We start from the raw sequence: 15,953 nt of genomic DNA, 5'->3' as shown, positions 1-15,953 counted from the left end.
CACTGATTTACTTGGAGCACCTATCACTTGATCACCCGCCCAACATCAATCTGTTTTCCCTAACACCGTTAACAACAATCTTCTCCGCTAACTATACCTACTGAGAGTTCTCTTAAGTTAGAGTAACTCCTTACAAGCAATTCCTTCGTCGGTTAATTAACTTTTACAGCAATTAGATTAGGTAATATTACAACAGGTTCACACTGGTTTGTTGTATAAAATTTGCCTGCCGATTTAGACGGTGCCTTTTCCTAGTTACATAGTCATGGCGACCGTCTTGGATGGCTCCATATTGACAGCTATTCTATTGGAAAGCTTTTTGATGGTTCTTTTCCAAACTGGAGGTTTACTAAACTAAAAAGGTTAAACAGAGTTGCTTTGATAGTTTTTCTCTTAATTTACCAAAAGGCGTTTCTGCGGGCTGTAGTCGCGAAACTGTACTCATAGCTAAAGAACAAGAATTAACCGATAATCAGCAGTAACTTTTTATATAATTAAAATATTTTATAATTGATCTATTTTCTATTCCAATCGCCATCTATTCCATCATCGAACTTAGGAATACACACTTAACTTTTTCTACGATTCATTGAGCGTAACATCGCTGCAGTTTAATTTCTGAACTGCTGTATCCTCACAGTAACATTACAATGGCAACTTTATGCCAATAAATATCCATTTTCTATCACAAAAGTATTATTATGCTTTCTTCAAACAGACGTAGTATCTTTGTATTCAGATGCATGCAATCCATGCACAAAGTTAGCAAGACTGGAACTTATTATCGGAACAAAACAAAGCGTACAATAGTTGGTAGTTGTTTGAAACGTTCTCTTGAAAAACGGGACTTCTCTTGTACACTATTATAAAAACTTGGTACATACTTGGTGTAAAGTTTTGTGTTCATCCAAGCATTCCAAATCAATAGAATGAACAATTCTTCCAGTCAATCGTACTGCCCAAACATTACAACGCCCCCTTCTACAAATCAACTTAATCTCTCACAATGATCTCTTACTTTTTCTTTTTTTACATCTCAATTGATTCAAAACTTTTTATTAAATAATTCCCATAACTCCAGCCAAACTAATCTGAACGTTCATTGACTTTTCTCTCGCACTAATTCGAAACAATGATTCCAGGGGTCTAAAAATGCTATTGGTCTTTTGACCATCTCCAATTAGAGCTTTAATCTCAGAGTTCCTCTACCTAAAAGTTTAGCTTAATACAATATATTTTGAAGCATTATTATAAATGGTTACAATATGGATTTTACATTAACTAAAATCAAAAGTTCTATATATTAACATTTTTTCGCAATTTTTCTTCCTAACTTGGTAAATTAATATATTTTTTAGTTTATACTTGTGAACTCTCACCTTTTTACTTTGATTTAAACCTTTCATCAAATAACTGGCTTGACAGGTTTTCTGAAGTTAGTGGATTTCTCTACGTATTGCTGCTGTTAATGTTGCCTTGCTAATAACCAAACTTGAGTTTAATTAACACTTGAGTTATTTTATTATTATTATTATTACTATTATTTGAGTCTGTAAATGCCTATAAAAAGTTGTTCTTTTTGAGTTTCAGAATCATAGTGCGTTTTTGGCGTGACCATCCAGAATTATTTATTAATCAAAAATAGGGAAACCTGTTTTTTATCTGATCTAGAAAACCCATAAAAGCAATCTCGAAATGATGAGTTCATTTCCTTGATATATTTTCTATAGAGCCGCAATAAAAACTATTGCAAATGGATAACTTTAAATCAAAGTTCAGCCCGAAGGCGAAGTTTCACAAAGAAATGAACATCCAAATTTCGTTTTTGTTAGAAAATCCGCCCATCATTGTACTTCTTGGTTAACCTCACTCCATTGTAAAAGGATTCAATCAAAGATAATTAGACTAAACATAAAAAAAAAAAAGCACTCGTAACTTCTTCAGGTTTTCAAATCTAGACAAATCTAAATTTATCGTGGGTATGTTTCGATCGATAAAAGTATATATATATACTCGTATATATATATATATATATGTTAGATGATGAGAATTTTACTGCAACCAGCGCGAATCTTAACTGCCATTTAGTTTCGGTTTTATTGATTCCAGAATGTAATACAGACGCGCTGAAAGACCTTGGATACAGGAGTACAGGAGTACAGTTGTGCTTTATTACTATTCTTCTCAACACTTCTTTCCCTCAGCACCATCTTTTTACAATAAATTAAATAATAACACTTTTATGTACTTACAATATTCTCTTTTTATAATGTTAAAATTTCAGTTCGTGGATATTTTATCTTTCTTTTTGTCGAGTAAGGATTTCCTATTTTTTGTTTAGCACAGCTTGTTAATTAGGAAGAAAATAATAAACCGGCCACTTCCTTCTACTGGGTTGCTGTTGGTCAATCATCCCTCCAAAATTTATTATCCCAACAGTCACTTTCCTGCATTCCTCTCCTCCTCTCAACTTCGAGCGGCCATCCTCGTCTGCTTTAAGGATTCTGAGGAGAATGTTTGTGAGGGGTCGGAGTCCATAACATTTCACTTCCTTTTTACTTTTCTTGCTCCGTAATCTCCTTAACCTCCATTTCTTGTCTTATATCATCATTTCTCTTTTCTTTTCTTTTTTTGTTTCAAACACTTTCTGCCATAATCTATTTCTACTGTTTTAACATTGGAGATCCCAGGTTTCCTTCTGTAATTGAGTAGGAGATTCCTTTTTTTTATTACTTTTTGACAGAGATTGATTCAATATTACCAGGTGTAGCATCCTAACTGCCCTTTTCGCTGACCTCTTCTATCTGCACTTTGTCTTCGCAACTGCCTTTCTCTTCTATTACCTTACCAAATTGCATATACGGTGCTCAGTCTTCTTGCATTTCCCTTCAATTTATTTTTCTTTCAATATTGTTTTATTTAATTGCATTTGTTGCTTAAAAGAAAATACTATTTATAAATTAGTTTAATAATAATATTATTAGGAGCCTAATTTTTAAGCTGTCATTCCTAAAATTTGACTAAATTTCAATTCTACCTCTTCTTACTTCTCTCAGTAAATAGAAGTAAAGTAACAATAAGCAGTAAGAACATAAGAACAAAGTGCATTTCAAATTTTAATACTTATCTATTTTATTCTTTTTGTAGATTGTGAATAACAAATAAATTTTTAAAAAAATCATAATAATTATAATTACCTACAGTATGAATTTAGATAACTGTTTGGCATATGTACAATTTCCATGTTATAATAAATAACCGCCAACAATTTTCTTTTAGTGGTTTTTCCTATTATACTGATCGCAAAATCTGGTAGCAATTGTGTTTTGGACTGATTCCAGCTTATAAAGTACAACTTAATCCAGATTTATTTAAAAAGACCAAAAGGGAGAAAAAGTGAGAGGCTTACTTAGGTTTCTAGCTGGAAGAAAGAGGAAGGCCGAACTTGTAAACCTAATCTTTCTCAATATTGATGCAATAAAAAGAAAAAACACTTTATTTTTATTTTGCTAGCAGTGCCTGCAGCCACACTGTTAAGTAGAGGGGTAAAAGGATGATTTATGGACTTAAAAAACGGATAATGCATTGAATGTAAACTTGGTGGTGTGAAATTTTAACAAGTTACATTGAGCGAATTATTAGTAAGATTAGTCTAGATTTTCTTAGCCTAGATCTTGTCTTTACTTGTGTAAAACAAAGAATTTTATGACGATAAGATATTCCAGTTAAAATGCATTGATTTCGATGCCATTTCTGAAAACGTCTTTTCACCTTTTCATAAATATAAAGTATAAATACATAAAGAACTAATATTGTCCAGCATTAAGTAAGATCTTATTCAGCACAAATTATAGAATGATTTTATTTAATTAAAAATTTAATCATTCTTCCATAATGTCGGAAAACTTACTAACTGCAGTCTGTTTTCCAGTTATGTAATTTGAAACAAAGTCTCAGGTGAAAAGAAAATATTAGAATATCTAAACACTCATACTTTTGCCAAAAGTACACCGTGTGAATTCCATCCCTCAATATTCCCTTTATAAATAACTAGCTATTTTTATTAATGTAAGAGAAGGGAAGTCAAAATCCATATAACAGATTGATAATATACCGGCTAATTGTATATTTAATTAAGGTTTCAACGAATACATTCTCCTCTGATGCTAATATTAAAAGAGAACTAAGAGAAATGTGGTTAATTATACGCTGTAGTCGTGTTAAATCAACTGTACAGTTGAATCACCGAAAAGGAGAATATTAAAATGTATAATTAAAACATAAATTATCAACTTTGACAGATCAAATATGATTTGATTACATAAGTTATTACATTTCTAAAGATAGCAGCTGGTTAAAACATATAAAAGGGAAAACATGTCTAAAAATAATTATATTAGGTACATTATATAATAAACACGTGCTGATATTATTCTTTTTTAAAATATCTAGGTAGCTTATTATAAGAATGAATTATTGACTGTAAATAATACATCATTATTTAATTACATAATTTGTTTTACGTAGACTGAAGAGAGACAGAGAAAAAAAAGAGGTCGTCCAAAAAAAGACTCGGATGGAAGATTTGCAGATGGTATTGGTGGCTTCAGAAATAGATTATTGTTCCTATTTTCTTAGAACTTCGATAACTATGTTTGCTCATGTATATAAAGATCTTCTGCTTTGCTGCTGCGGATCACATTTATTGGATACATTTTTCCACTCGTGAATATTGCGCCTCCTGAGGATTTGCACACTGTTTGAATATATCGCACATTTTATTCTTACCGATCTGGAGTGTATTCTTCGGTCGATCGGGCATAGGGTAATAGGCTATTACTCTCTTCATTACAGATTTATTTAATGTTTTTCAAGTCCAATCATTTATTCGTCCAATTTATCTTGTAATTTAAGAAACTTCTTCACCGTTTCATGAAAAAATTAGGTAGTAAGATACTGCAAGTATTGTGCACCTAAATATTTTGATGTTCTTTCTTGAGAAATTATTTATAAAAATACGAAGTTCCGACACTAACTCTCATAGTTAATTAAAAAAAATTTTAGTTTTCAACAATGAAACATGTTTTCTTATACACAAAGAAAAACTATTAAAAGTGTTCTTCAGTTTGTAGAAACATTGGCTTTAATATGATTGCAGTACACGTTTAGAAAAATCTGTAGGTGCAACTTTATTTTATACGTATAAGTTCGAATTTGATAGTCACAACTCAACTGTGGCGGCTTAGCTTCCCTAGGGATTCGGCGATCATTTATTTGCTCCTCACCACAACTTTGAATGGGCCGATTCAGCGTTAGATTGTTTTAACAAATCATATATAAAAATTAAGAAAGGCCGTAATGTAATGCTTCTATAGAGTATGCAAACGCTTCAAAGACATCGATGGATCAGCCTGTTATTGCTTGATGTGAGCGAAGTTTCACAGAATCATCTGATTCCTGTATTATCATTAGAGAACAGAAATATCATCATTCATAGATGGCTCTATGTCTTTACAAGTTACTGCACTAGACAAAGTCATTGTAATTTTTATCTAGGATTCTTGTCTAAGGTAATATCGCTTCTTGTTTCCTTCTAAAAAGGAGAAATTATTAAATTGGCCTTCCTGTATCCTTTTGGACTATTATTCACTATTCGAGCTATTAGCAGGCTATTAAACTAAAGTAATTTTGAGTAGATTAAACGATTACCTTGTTTTCGTGATAATTTTAACAGTTCGATTGTCTAATAAAAGTAAGGAAATGATTAATAATCTACCTAAAATTACCAAATAATTGCACGAATGGACTTTAATTGGATAATTTCGGGAATATTCAAGTGTTTACAGTAAAGGAATTATTTATTGAGGTTGGAATGTTTAACAAATCCAATACTTTTCAAAATAGAAAGCATTTATAATTTTTGTTTAATTTAAAATTAAAATTTAATTTTATTCATTTAAATTAATTTATAACAAAATGTTTCATTATTATTAGTGAATAATAATGAAACATTTAATGATTGCATGAGTAGTATGTACCATTATTATTATCAGCTCATTAGTGGAAATCGCTGCAAGACTTACTTGGTTGGTTGATATCATTAAAATGGAGCACATCGATTGGCAGTTGTGTTTGAGAGTCAAATTAACTTATGTATACATACAAACTTGCTGCGGAAGATAGAAGCATTTACAGATTTGTTTACCTGTAAGTAGTATATCAAAGATAAGTAAATATGATGTTAATAAGAGTTCTATTTCGTTGAGATAGATTGAGATATAGAGGAGAGCTAAGATAATCGTCCTCTTGAGTAGAGATTACAATATGTGTGCCTAATCCTGATACTGTAAACTGGAGTGAGTAGGTAGAAACTGGGCACTTATTAAAACAAGATAGTGATACCAAATATAGTCGCAAGATCTTTACTGAGACGGCAAGCCTTAATTACACTTGTTTTAATCTCTCTCTGAAGAAGGCTGAAGGCCGTAAATTGCCAACTATAATCTTATTTCTTCACTTATTTGATTTTCATTTCATTACCATCATATTTAAAAAATAATAATAATTATTCAGATTATCCACCAGACTTAAGTGATACATAACGAAAGAACATCATAGACTATCCACACTGCAACTATTTCGTTTCCTACTTTTTCTTGTGTATGATGGAAAAAAGCTGATAAATGACTGGTGCAGTTGCTTGCTTCGTATTTTAGTACTTTAGGACGGAACGAAGAAACGTTTTTCAGAATCCACTGAGATATAATTATACTTAACGGAGTTACGAGACGCACATTTGCAAAGAATATAAATATAGAGATAAAAAAGATTACAAAGAAGATTTCCATTTGAAACATGTTACCTGTTGTAAACCTTCAAATTAAAAATGAACTTAAAAATTAACTAATTAATACTTCTGTTTTTCATTTTTCTCTTGTTTTTAACGACTTTTTTTTAGTTGATTTCAAATGATTGAAGCATAGATAATAAGAAATAAAAGTGAGAATATAGATGAGTCGGAAAAGGGGTAGAGCAAGATGAAAACATAGTTGAAGACGAAATCTTTTCACCGAACTGTTGCGATGGCTAAAAATCAATTTATAGGTGTACTTATTAAAGATTAAACATTATGAGATATTAATTGCTTTATAAGTATTTTATGTTTAAAGAGAAAATTATATAAAAATGATTTGAATAGGTTTGAAGTTGGGGCTAGCCAGCTAACGGCTAAAACGTAATAATGATAAAAACGATTTGAGATTACGTTGGTAACATTCTACAATGGACTCTGAAGAAAGACTCTCCTCATCTTATAGCGGATCTCGCAACTCTTTCTCAAGACTTCTAAGACAATTAAAAAGTCAAAGTAGTTTGTTTTACAGTCTTCAGTTATTACTGTCTTTTGGATTAGCTTTTTTGTTCCTTTATTCTTTTCTTGTTTTTTTCTTTTTTAATGAATATTTTATGCAGTGGTCTTTTTTAGCTTTTGGTGCACTCCATAATATTATGGATTAATACATTATTTATTTACTTATTTACCCTTTAACATTAATATGATCTTTTTATTGTTCACTTTCTGTTCTTTATTGTTTGCTTTTTATTAGGTTATATTTCAATCTCATGATAATTTCATTTTGTAGCAAAAAGAAAAAAAGATGTTTGGAAGTAGCCGGTATACTATGACAAAACAGTTACAACACCCTTGGGAGAACACGGAAACTCCAGTTGTTATCTCATATTCCCTGTTAGTAGGAAGGATACCAACTAGCACTGGGCTTCATCTCCTTGTTCTGGTTGTTCAACCGGAGCTTTATCTCTCCACCTCTTTTTCTATAAGTGTATTCACTATTAAGTAATGTATATATGGCCGTTTGTATTTGTGTAAGATACATTTTTCTTTACAGTAAGAATAAATCTTGTTTTATTCTCGAAATTCGTTTTTCATCTTAGTATAAACAGAAATTGAAAAATAAGTAAAAAAATTAGTTAGTAAATCCATCAAGCGAACATACTATGCACCATTCCTGCAGCTGTTTGTTACCTTAACGGAGTAGCCCTAGTTTCTTCTGCAGCAATTATTAATTATTTTGCCTACAAATTACACGAACTGGAAAGGATTTAGGCTAATATATTCCGCTTTCTGTTCTAAAGTTAGTGTACTCTGCCCTCTCACTGTATTTCTTATGATTTAGTGCTGGAGAGCTCAGGGGGGTGTTAAATACAATCATTGTAACAGTCTCATGGTATTGACTAATTGATTGATACAGTTTCCACGTTTAAAGAAATTATTTCAGAATCGTGATCATTTAAATTAAGAGTTGATTAATTGTTTGAGACCTGAGCTATTTGTTAACAGTTGCCTTTATTTATAGCTTTCTGGTTCTTAGAAACCAGTTTAGAGGGAAAAACAGTAATCTTAGTGCTTCTATTTCATTTATGAGAATTTACTGCTTCTCGTTTACACTAACCCAATGACTGGCTGGCTACCTCACCATACTTAGCCTGCTTGTTTGGGTTGACAAACTTGTAACTTTTCGATTCATGGTAAAGCGAACATGTCTGGGACCGACGAACAAACACATGTATACACAGCTAACACACATGGCGGCAATATTTTATAATACCTTGTGATCAATACACTCAAGTTTACTCTGCTTAGTTTACATTTAGTATGTACGCCCACCAAGTCGAGTTGGGCAAATTAAGTTAAAAATCATTGCAGCCCACATTTTAATATGCATAAACTTATTTTCTTTTTAATTAAAATAGTTTTTCAACTTTCTTTTTCAAATGTCATTCACCTGGTGAGGATGTATCTAAACAATCTGTATTTTTGTAATTCAATTTCGTATTTTTTCTTGAAATATTAACAGATTTCTGTGTTTGGAACGTTTGAAGTGTAAGTAGGATAATAAGTCAGATGAAGAGATAGTATTGTACTTGCATGCTATTTAAAATTTGGGCGTCATATTTAAAAAAAAAAAAAAAAAAAAATCGTGCTGAATAGAGGGTGTGGTTGATGACAAGCCATCTAATAAGGGATGTTGACAATACACAGATTTTGGAAATACAGGTTTTCTGGACCAATAAATTTGTAAAGTAGTTTTATAAATGGTCTTTATCTCTCATATGCTAGATATTTTCTATAGACTTAATAAAATAAAATTTACTAATTAAAATATAATAGATATTTTTATCTACTAAACTCCTAAGCCACTTAAAATCAAATCCTCGCGACTGTAAATTTATATTGCAGCTGTTCATGTAATAAATTTCATGTTTAGACTTTCCTTTTGGCAGAAGGAGTGATCGTTTAGCTTGTCTAGAGGCTTAACCATGAGAAAAGGAGTAGCCTTCTCGGATGGGATCACTTCCATACCCCTAGTTTCATGCTCCTATTTTTTGCCACTTAGTAATGGACTGTAAGGGCGCGTGGGCTGGCTTTGGCCTGGTCTGAAAAAGAGTATTAAATTCCTTTTTCATCTGAAGAAAGATGCAAGATAAATCATTCACTGAAAAACTTCTCACCTATTAGCTGTCCGTGGGCTAAATTGTGAAAATGGATTGATAATATTTTTTACACGTTTTACTCTCCTCTCAAAACTATCAGCTGATCGATTTTCTGACTACTGTCGCAATTCCCCACTAAGATTTCGAATAAAATCCATCCACTGGTAGATACTATAAATCCTATATTTTAGTTTTCTCCCTCTTTCTCGTTAGTGTATGTTTTTCAGATTGACTTTTTCAGTTTGCCTAATTTTCTCGTAAATGACGAGCAGTAATAAAGTTTATACATATATAAAGCAGTACATTTATACGAACTATTTTTCTATACAAATGTTTATTAATTATTTAAAGGTACGGGTGTTGGTCTAGTGGTTTGCAAGTGGGAGATCCTCAGTTCGAATCCCGCGTGCGTATGACTACTTTTTATTTTGTTATAAAAAATTGTTTATAGTAAAGTAAGAGCTTCCGCCCCCGTCCACCTAGTTGGTAGTAGGACGTTAAGCCCGCCTGAAAAAATAGGCGATTACTTTTTACAAATGTTTATTTTTGAGATTATATGTGGTTAACGTGTCCATATAAAGTTTTTAAGTTGATGTTGAAGCACGTAGATGTTGGTTGAAATTAATGTAAAGTTATTAATAGGAAAGCCTTACCAAGAAACCCAGGTATGGCGCCCAGTGGCATGACGAAGAGACTGACTAACAGATCGGCCACGGCTAGCGACAGCAGAAAGTAGTTCGTGACATTCTGTAATCTCCTGTCCAGACAGACGGCCAGGCACACCAATATATTGCCTAGTCCTCCGGCCGCTACGAACAACAATACGAACAGAAATGTCCAATCACGATGCGAGCTATGCTGCTGTGTTGGTTGTTGTATGGTAGTTACTGCTGTTGTCGGTTGTAGATGTTTAGACCATCTTTCTAGATCGTCCGCTGTGATATTGCTGTTGTTACCCAGAATGGTTGTGATATTCCACAAGATGTTGCTGGTATTCTCCCACTCCATATATAACGATGATGGAGAAGGGAGAATGTGTGGCTCTCTCAAGTAGGCTCCCACTTTACTCCTGAACAACACTTTTACACTGTTATCACTTATCTTTTACAACTTTACCACTTTCTTCTCTCTGAAACACTACTTCACCATTTCACCATTTTACTTTTTTTCTTCAAACCACAGCACTGCACTTACACTGCACACCTGTAACAAACAAGAAATACCTTAGTTCATAGATAATATTGGCAAAAATATCAAATTTTGTTTCCCAATTAGAAATAGTATTAAAATATACATTTCTCATTAAAAGGAATTGGTTAATTCTTTCAATAAGTTCAAATCTTATTGAGAGGGGGTTTGTTTAAGTGAATCGCGGGGCAGCGTTTTTTCAATTGATGATTGTGATCTTCAGGAAGAGTAAAAGATGTCAGCTGGACTATGAAGGGGTCGGAATGTGTGAAAAAACAAGAGTAAAAAGTTCTTGTAACGGACGGAGATTACATAGGTTAAATTATTTTTAGATCGGTGGGAATGGTTCTGATAGAGACGTAATATGTTATGCGTCGTAGAATTAATTTGTGATGGGATTGTTTGAAGCCGGTAGATGTATAAATAGAAATTGATAATATCTTCAAAAATAAAATCTTACTTCTCTTTTTATTCTAGAATTTTGAAAAGTGTGTTATGCATTGGAAATTGAAAGCCACAATTATTTTTATGGCTATAATAAGAAAACTGTGTTTCATTCATTTAAAAAGGATTCGTTCCTACCAAACATTCCTACAAAAGCATTTCTCTGGCTTCATGACCTAAGCTGGACAATGAACAACCTAAGCAACAATGAATTGTTTACTAAAATTTGAACTCAATAAATGCTGGATATTATCCTTGAGGTGAACAAGTTCTCATATTGACTCAGAGAAGCCGTTTGCCTCTCTTAACCCTGAAAACTGTTTATATTCTCTATATAATGAGAATCTCTACGATAGAGTTATATAAAACTTTTCTTTGAAAAGACTTCCAATTTGTTCACGAAGGGGAAAAAAGATTATTGCCAATTTCAGCCATTTTTTAATGCCAAGCTTCCGACCTAAGGACTATTTGATCTTCAGGGCTTATATTTATGAACTATTGTAATAGTATCTTTTACATTATGCGTGTTTGCCTTAAAGATTGGTATGTCTTCTGGCAGTCTGTGGAGGTACTTTAGTCTTAACAGTACATAGTACTAAAAACGTGTGACTAAAATTGGTAATAATCTTTCTTCCCATTGGAGTAATGGGATCAGTTACCAAAAAAAAAGATGAACAGTTATTCTCAAAACTATCACACATTTCTCTGGAAAAAAGCTTTAAAATTAAATTTACTCTTCATTTAATAAAGTAACAGAAGAGGTATTTTGAGGTTTACTGCTATTAATTTTCTGCTAAGCTACAGAAATTATTGTATTAATTTATCTAATTATTGTTTCATAAATGTAAAACTGTTTATACAATACTCTAGCATTTAATAAAATAGTTAAAGAGTGAATATTATTAAATCAGTGTCCTCTGTGAACATAACCATTGCCGAGTGCAGGAGTTAAATGGTAGATAATTTATCTTCATCCTGCTTGCCATGGTTACTTGCAGTCTTCCATGTTAGTGTACCAGTAGCTTAATGTGTAGATAATGCCTTTACCTGAACTAAGAGTGCAGTTCAAGGGTAATTACATTGAGTGAAGATGTGCTTCTTAATTATTATTTTTTTATAGTTACCTTCTAAGAATGTTTGTAATTATAGTTCTTCAGTGAATTCAATGATTTAGCGCTAAAGGTTTATAAATGTGAATGTGTTTTTAATTCTAATTTACATTCTCAGATTTAAATCACAGCGAACGTTTTATTCATCTCAATGGGGGAACCATTAGCTTTAAATACTTTTTAATTTTCTAAAGAGACGCACCTATAACCAGGAGTTAGTTGATGGTTATTATTTAAAAGACTTTTCTATTTTATCAATCACAATGAAACTTTTAATCTATTTTGGTGTCTACGATTCATCCAAGGAAAAGAAATTATTTATTTTAGCCAGACTTCCAATCTAAGGACTACGTCATCCTCAGCGCTGTGAAACAAATTCTTCTGAAGAGGCAAATAATTCAAGATAACATTTAATACCTGATTCGGGTTAATTAACATTTACAATTGTTGAATATATAGTTTTCGTGACCGCAAATTGTTAAACTTAGGATGGAAGATTTGCGAGGAATCGGTCAAATAAAACAACTCGTCTTTTTGCCAACGTTTCGACAAATATATTGTCCTCTTTATGGCGTGGCTCTGCGGGTTGGTTGAGTTACAGAAACTGTAAGAGATATATTTGTCGAAACGTTGGCTTTATTTGGACGAGTTGCTTTATTTGACCGATTCCTCGCAAATCTTCCATCCTAAATTTACAATTTTTGACAAGATTAGTTATGATCTTATGATTGATAAAATGTAATCTTGTTGTTAATCAAGGCAATTACTGATAACGGAACCTTGATCCTTCGAGATGTTGGAAATAAATTTTTAATTGTTGACACTGGTAATGCGGCTATTTTGTGTACCCATTTTTAAAATGGATACCAAAATAGTTGTTTTGCGCGCTTTATGCATACTAATCTCTCAAACTATTCACAATACTATGCGCCGCATAAAGTGAACCCCAACGGACTCTTTTCGACATTTAAAAATGTAGCTAATAGCTCCTCTGTGAGATGAATAAGAAAGTGGGACATCTTATGGAATGCTTGTTTTATAAGATTAGTTTGGATACATTTGTTGGTGCTGAAGTAGCTAGAATTGCAATATTACACTGCATGAAGATAAAAAGAAGGGAATTCAGTAACCGATCGACTAATTTGTAAAGACTTGTTTAGTAGTAGTCTGTGATAGATACGAGTAGTAGTATAGTTTGCGAGATCTCTGTGGCTTAACAGAGATCTAAAAGTATTGGTCGGGAAGCTGTTGTGAATGTCGGCTGTGGATGTAAAATATGACGCTACTTGTTTGTGTCTCTCAACCCCCCAATTTGCCAACACTAGAGGCTCTTAATCCATTGATGCAGATTTATTACCTATACTTTCTTCCGCTTCTCAAGGCTATCCTCACAAAAACACATCCTACATATCTAGGTTAAAATCGACACTAACTTACATTTCGATTTTTTTTTTTTACCTTATCTCCCTTTATTAATGGGATGTTTTAATCGTACAAATTTACTATTTTCATTTTACACCGAAAATATAGGTTTTCAGATTCCTTAATTCCAAAAAAGTAGTTTTTACAATTTAGCCCGTTAAGGAGCAACAGAGGATGTTACAATAAGGTTTTGGTTTTATCTCCGATCTGGAAGAATCATTGTATTAAATAGATTTTGCAGTTTTTTTACAATTTCATTACAATGACTTCTACGATGTTCTTCAACTTGGTATGCTAATATTTCATAGACCTATAATTGTTATTTGCAACGGAAAATATGTATAAGCGTATAGTTCTGGAAGGAGAGGAAAGACTAGAATCCTTTCACAAAGCCATTCTTCGGTAATTTACGGTTCTATCCGTCAACTCAAGAATTATTCACCTTTTTGAGATTTTTCTGTTACAATTCCTAAGATTTTCCATAAACTTTCCGTCACATTTATAACTTTTACATAAATTTTGATCCTAGAGGGATAGTTTTTATAATTCAGTTCTCGGTGAAGGATTAGGGCAGCATCTCTATAAAGTTACATTTCAGTTAATGTACTTTTTTTTAAAAAAAAAAACTGTATTGCGATTGGTTAGAATTTAATGTTTCACAAAAACAAAAGCTAACGGAAGTGTTTTGATAATAATGTTTAGACAAAAAGTTAACGTTTTAAATAAGTGTTAATTATTTTATTTTTATTTCTTGTTTTTGTCATCTGCCAAATAGAATATTAACATCAAAAGTAGAGCTCTAGGTAAAAATGCAGGGAGAGAGGTTTAATGTTAGAGGAACAGAACGGACGCAAAATAATTACAACAGTGTTGGCGGAAGCTAGCTGAGATGGTAGGTTGCAAAGTGACAGATAGACAGACAGATAGATAGATAGAATGCTGCATGCTTGCTCTCTTGTTAAAGTAAACCTTCATCACACTCCTTACAAACACAAAGACTTTAAGTACCTAGCACAACATACTTCACGTCTTACTTAACTTTACCAAAACAAACCAAACCTCTTCTTTCTTCCAAAGTCTTTCTATACTTTGGCCAACTCCTAATTCCAAACTTTTGCACTATTTTCAACAAGGTTTTATACATCGTATTTTATATATATATATATATATATATTGCCTACTTTCTTTTCACCACTGTAATAAATGTAAACCTACGGCGTTGGTATTGGATTTAAAAATAACTTGGTCAAACAGCGCATAAAAGCGGTCCCTATTTTCAATTGATGTGCAACTCTAGAGAATGATTCCCGTTTGAGCAATAACCAGACAGAAGCTTGGTGCTGACTAAATACCTTGAGCAGAAAAGACATACCAAATAAAAGCCATCATTGCTGACTACAGAAACAAAGAGCATTTATTGATCAAGCTCTATAAATGAAGTTTCCCAATGTAGCAGAAAGTCTTGACATAAAATTACGTACCCAAGAGACACCTCTGATTTGAAGTTTTTACTTGGCATCGTGCTAGTAAGTCAAGGAGTTGTGAGCCGTACAGATTCTATCGGAAATATCCGCCTTGGGGGTCTTCTTAGACTGAAATAGTGTGTTTTTTTTACCAATTTTGCTGAGCACAATTTGGGGCAGCTTAACTGTAACAGCAGAAAGTTCTAATTTTGGTTACTACGAATCGGAGCTACTGAAGTATTTGGTAAAAATCAGTTAGTTTAATTAATCGATTTTCTTTAGTTGTTAAAGTATTTTATAAAATGGCCACAACAAGCTTATAAGCTCGTTGCAGACATGTAGGATTACAATTTTTATTTCGAGAAATGTTCATAAAGGTTAAGCATCCTATAATGATAGGGCCAAATAATAATTTACATTAAGTTTCATTACATCATTCTATATACGAAATGCTGAAATTTCATTTGTTCTTCGGCCTAAAGTATGTTATGTCTATCGCTTTAGTTTCGATTTTTTTTTCTGAAGGACTATTGATGATGAGGGTTTTGGTTCATTTGATCGCTTAGAAGGGCAGCTCCAATTAGCTCACTTAGTCCAGTAAACGTAAACCATAGTGGTAGGGAAGAGAAACGGACTGATCCCAGCAAACAATTCATAGTTTTGAAATCCTTAGGAAGGAAATTCGGATTTTGGGGCTGACTCGGATGGGGTTTTCATCAGTCGTGTTGCCTGTTTGTAGTAGGCTGTTGCAGGACCTCTTGGCTCGAACCCTCTATTCTTTGTCGGTTCTATATCAACCTGAAGACTAATTTTGCCT

General features: G+C 32.6%; 2 protein-coding genes across 2 annotated transcripts in view; one reads left to right on the top strand and one right to left on the bottom strand.

Moving 5' to 3' along the window:
* Positions 1-15,953, top strand: part of Rpn2 (Regulatory particle non-ATPase 2) — a 406,206-nt gene that overhangs the window by 330,509 nt on the left and 59,744 nt on the right. The gene's annotated exons all lie outside the window — the stretch shown is intronic.
* The window catches only part of 5-HT2A (5-hydroxytryptamine receptor 2A), a 97,493-nt gene that overhangs the window by 50,793 nt on the left and 30,747 nt on the right, over positions 1-15,953 (bottom strand). Inside the window, exon 2 of the mRNA XM_074127475.1 lies at positions 10,164-10,713. Within this exon, the coding sequence (XP_073983576.1) occupies positions 10,164-10,518 (355 nt within the window). The 5' untranslated portion in view covers positions 10,519-10,713. The remainder of the gene's footprint in view (positions 1-10,163; positions 10,714-15,953) is intronic.

This window comes from Rhodnius prolixus, unplaced genomic scaffold (assembly GCF_049639745.1).
Source record: "Rhodnius prolixus isolate KJV_2025 unplaced genomic scaffold, Rpr scaffold_3, whole genome shotgun sequence".
NCBI lineage: Eukaryota > Metazoa > Arthropoda > Insecta > Hemiptera > Reduviidae > Rhodnius > Rhodnius prolixus.
This window is presented reverse-complemented; position numbering and strand designations above follow the sequence as displayed.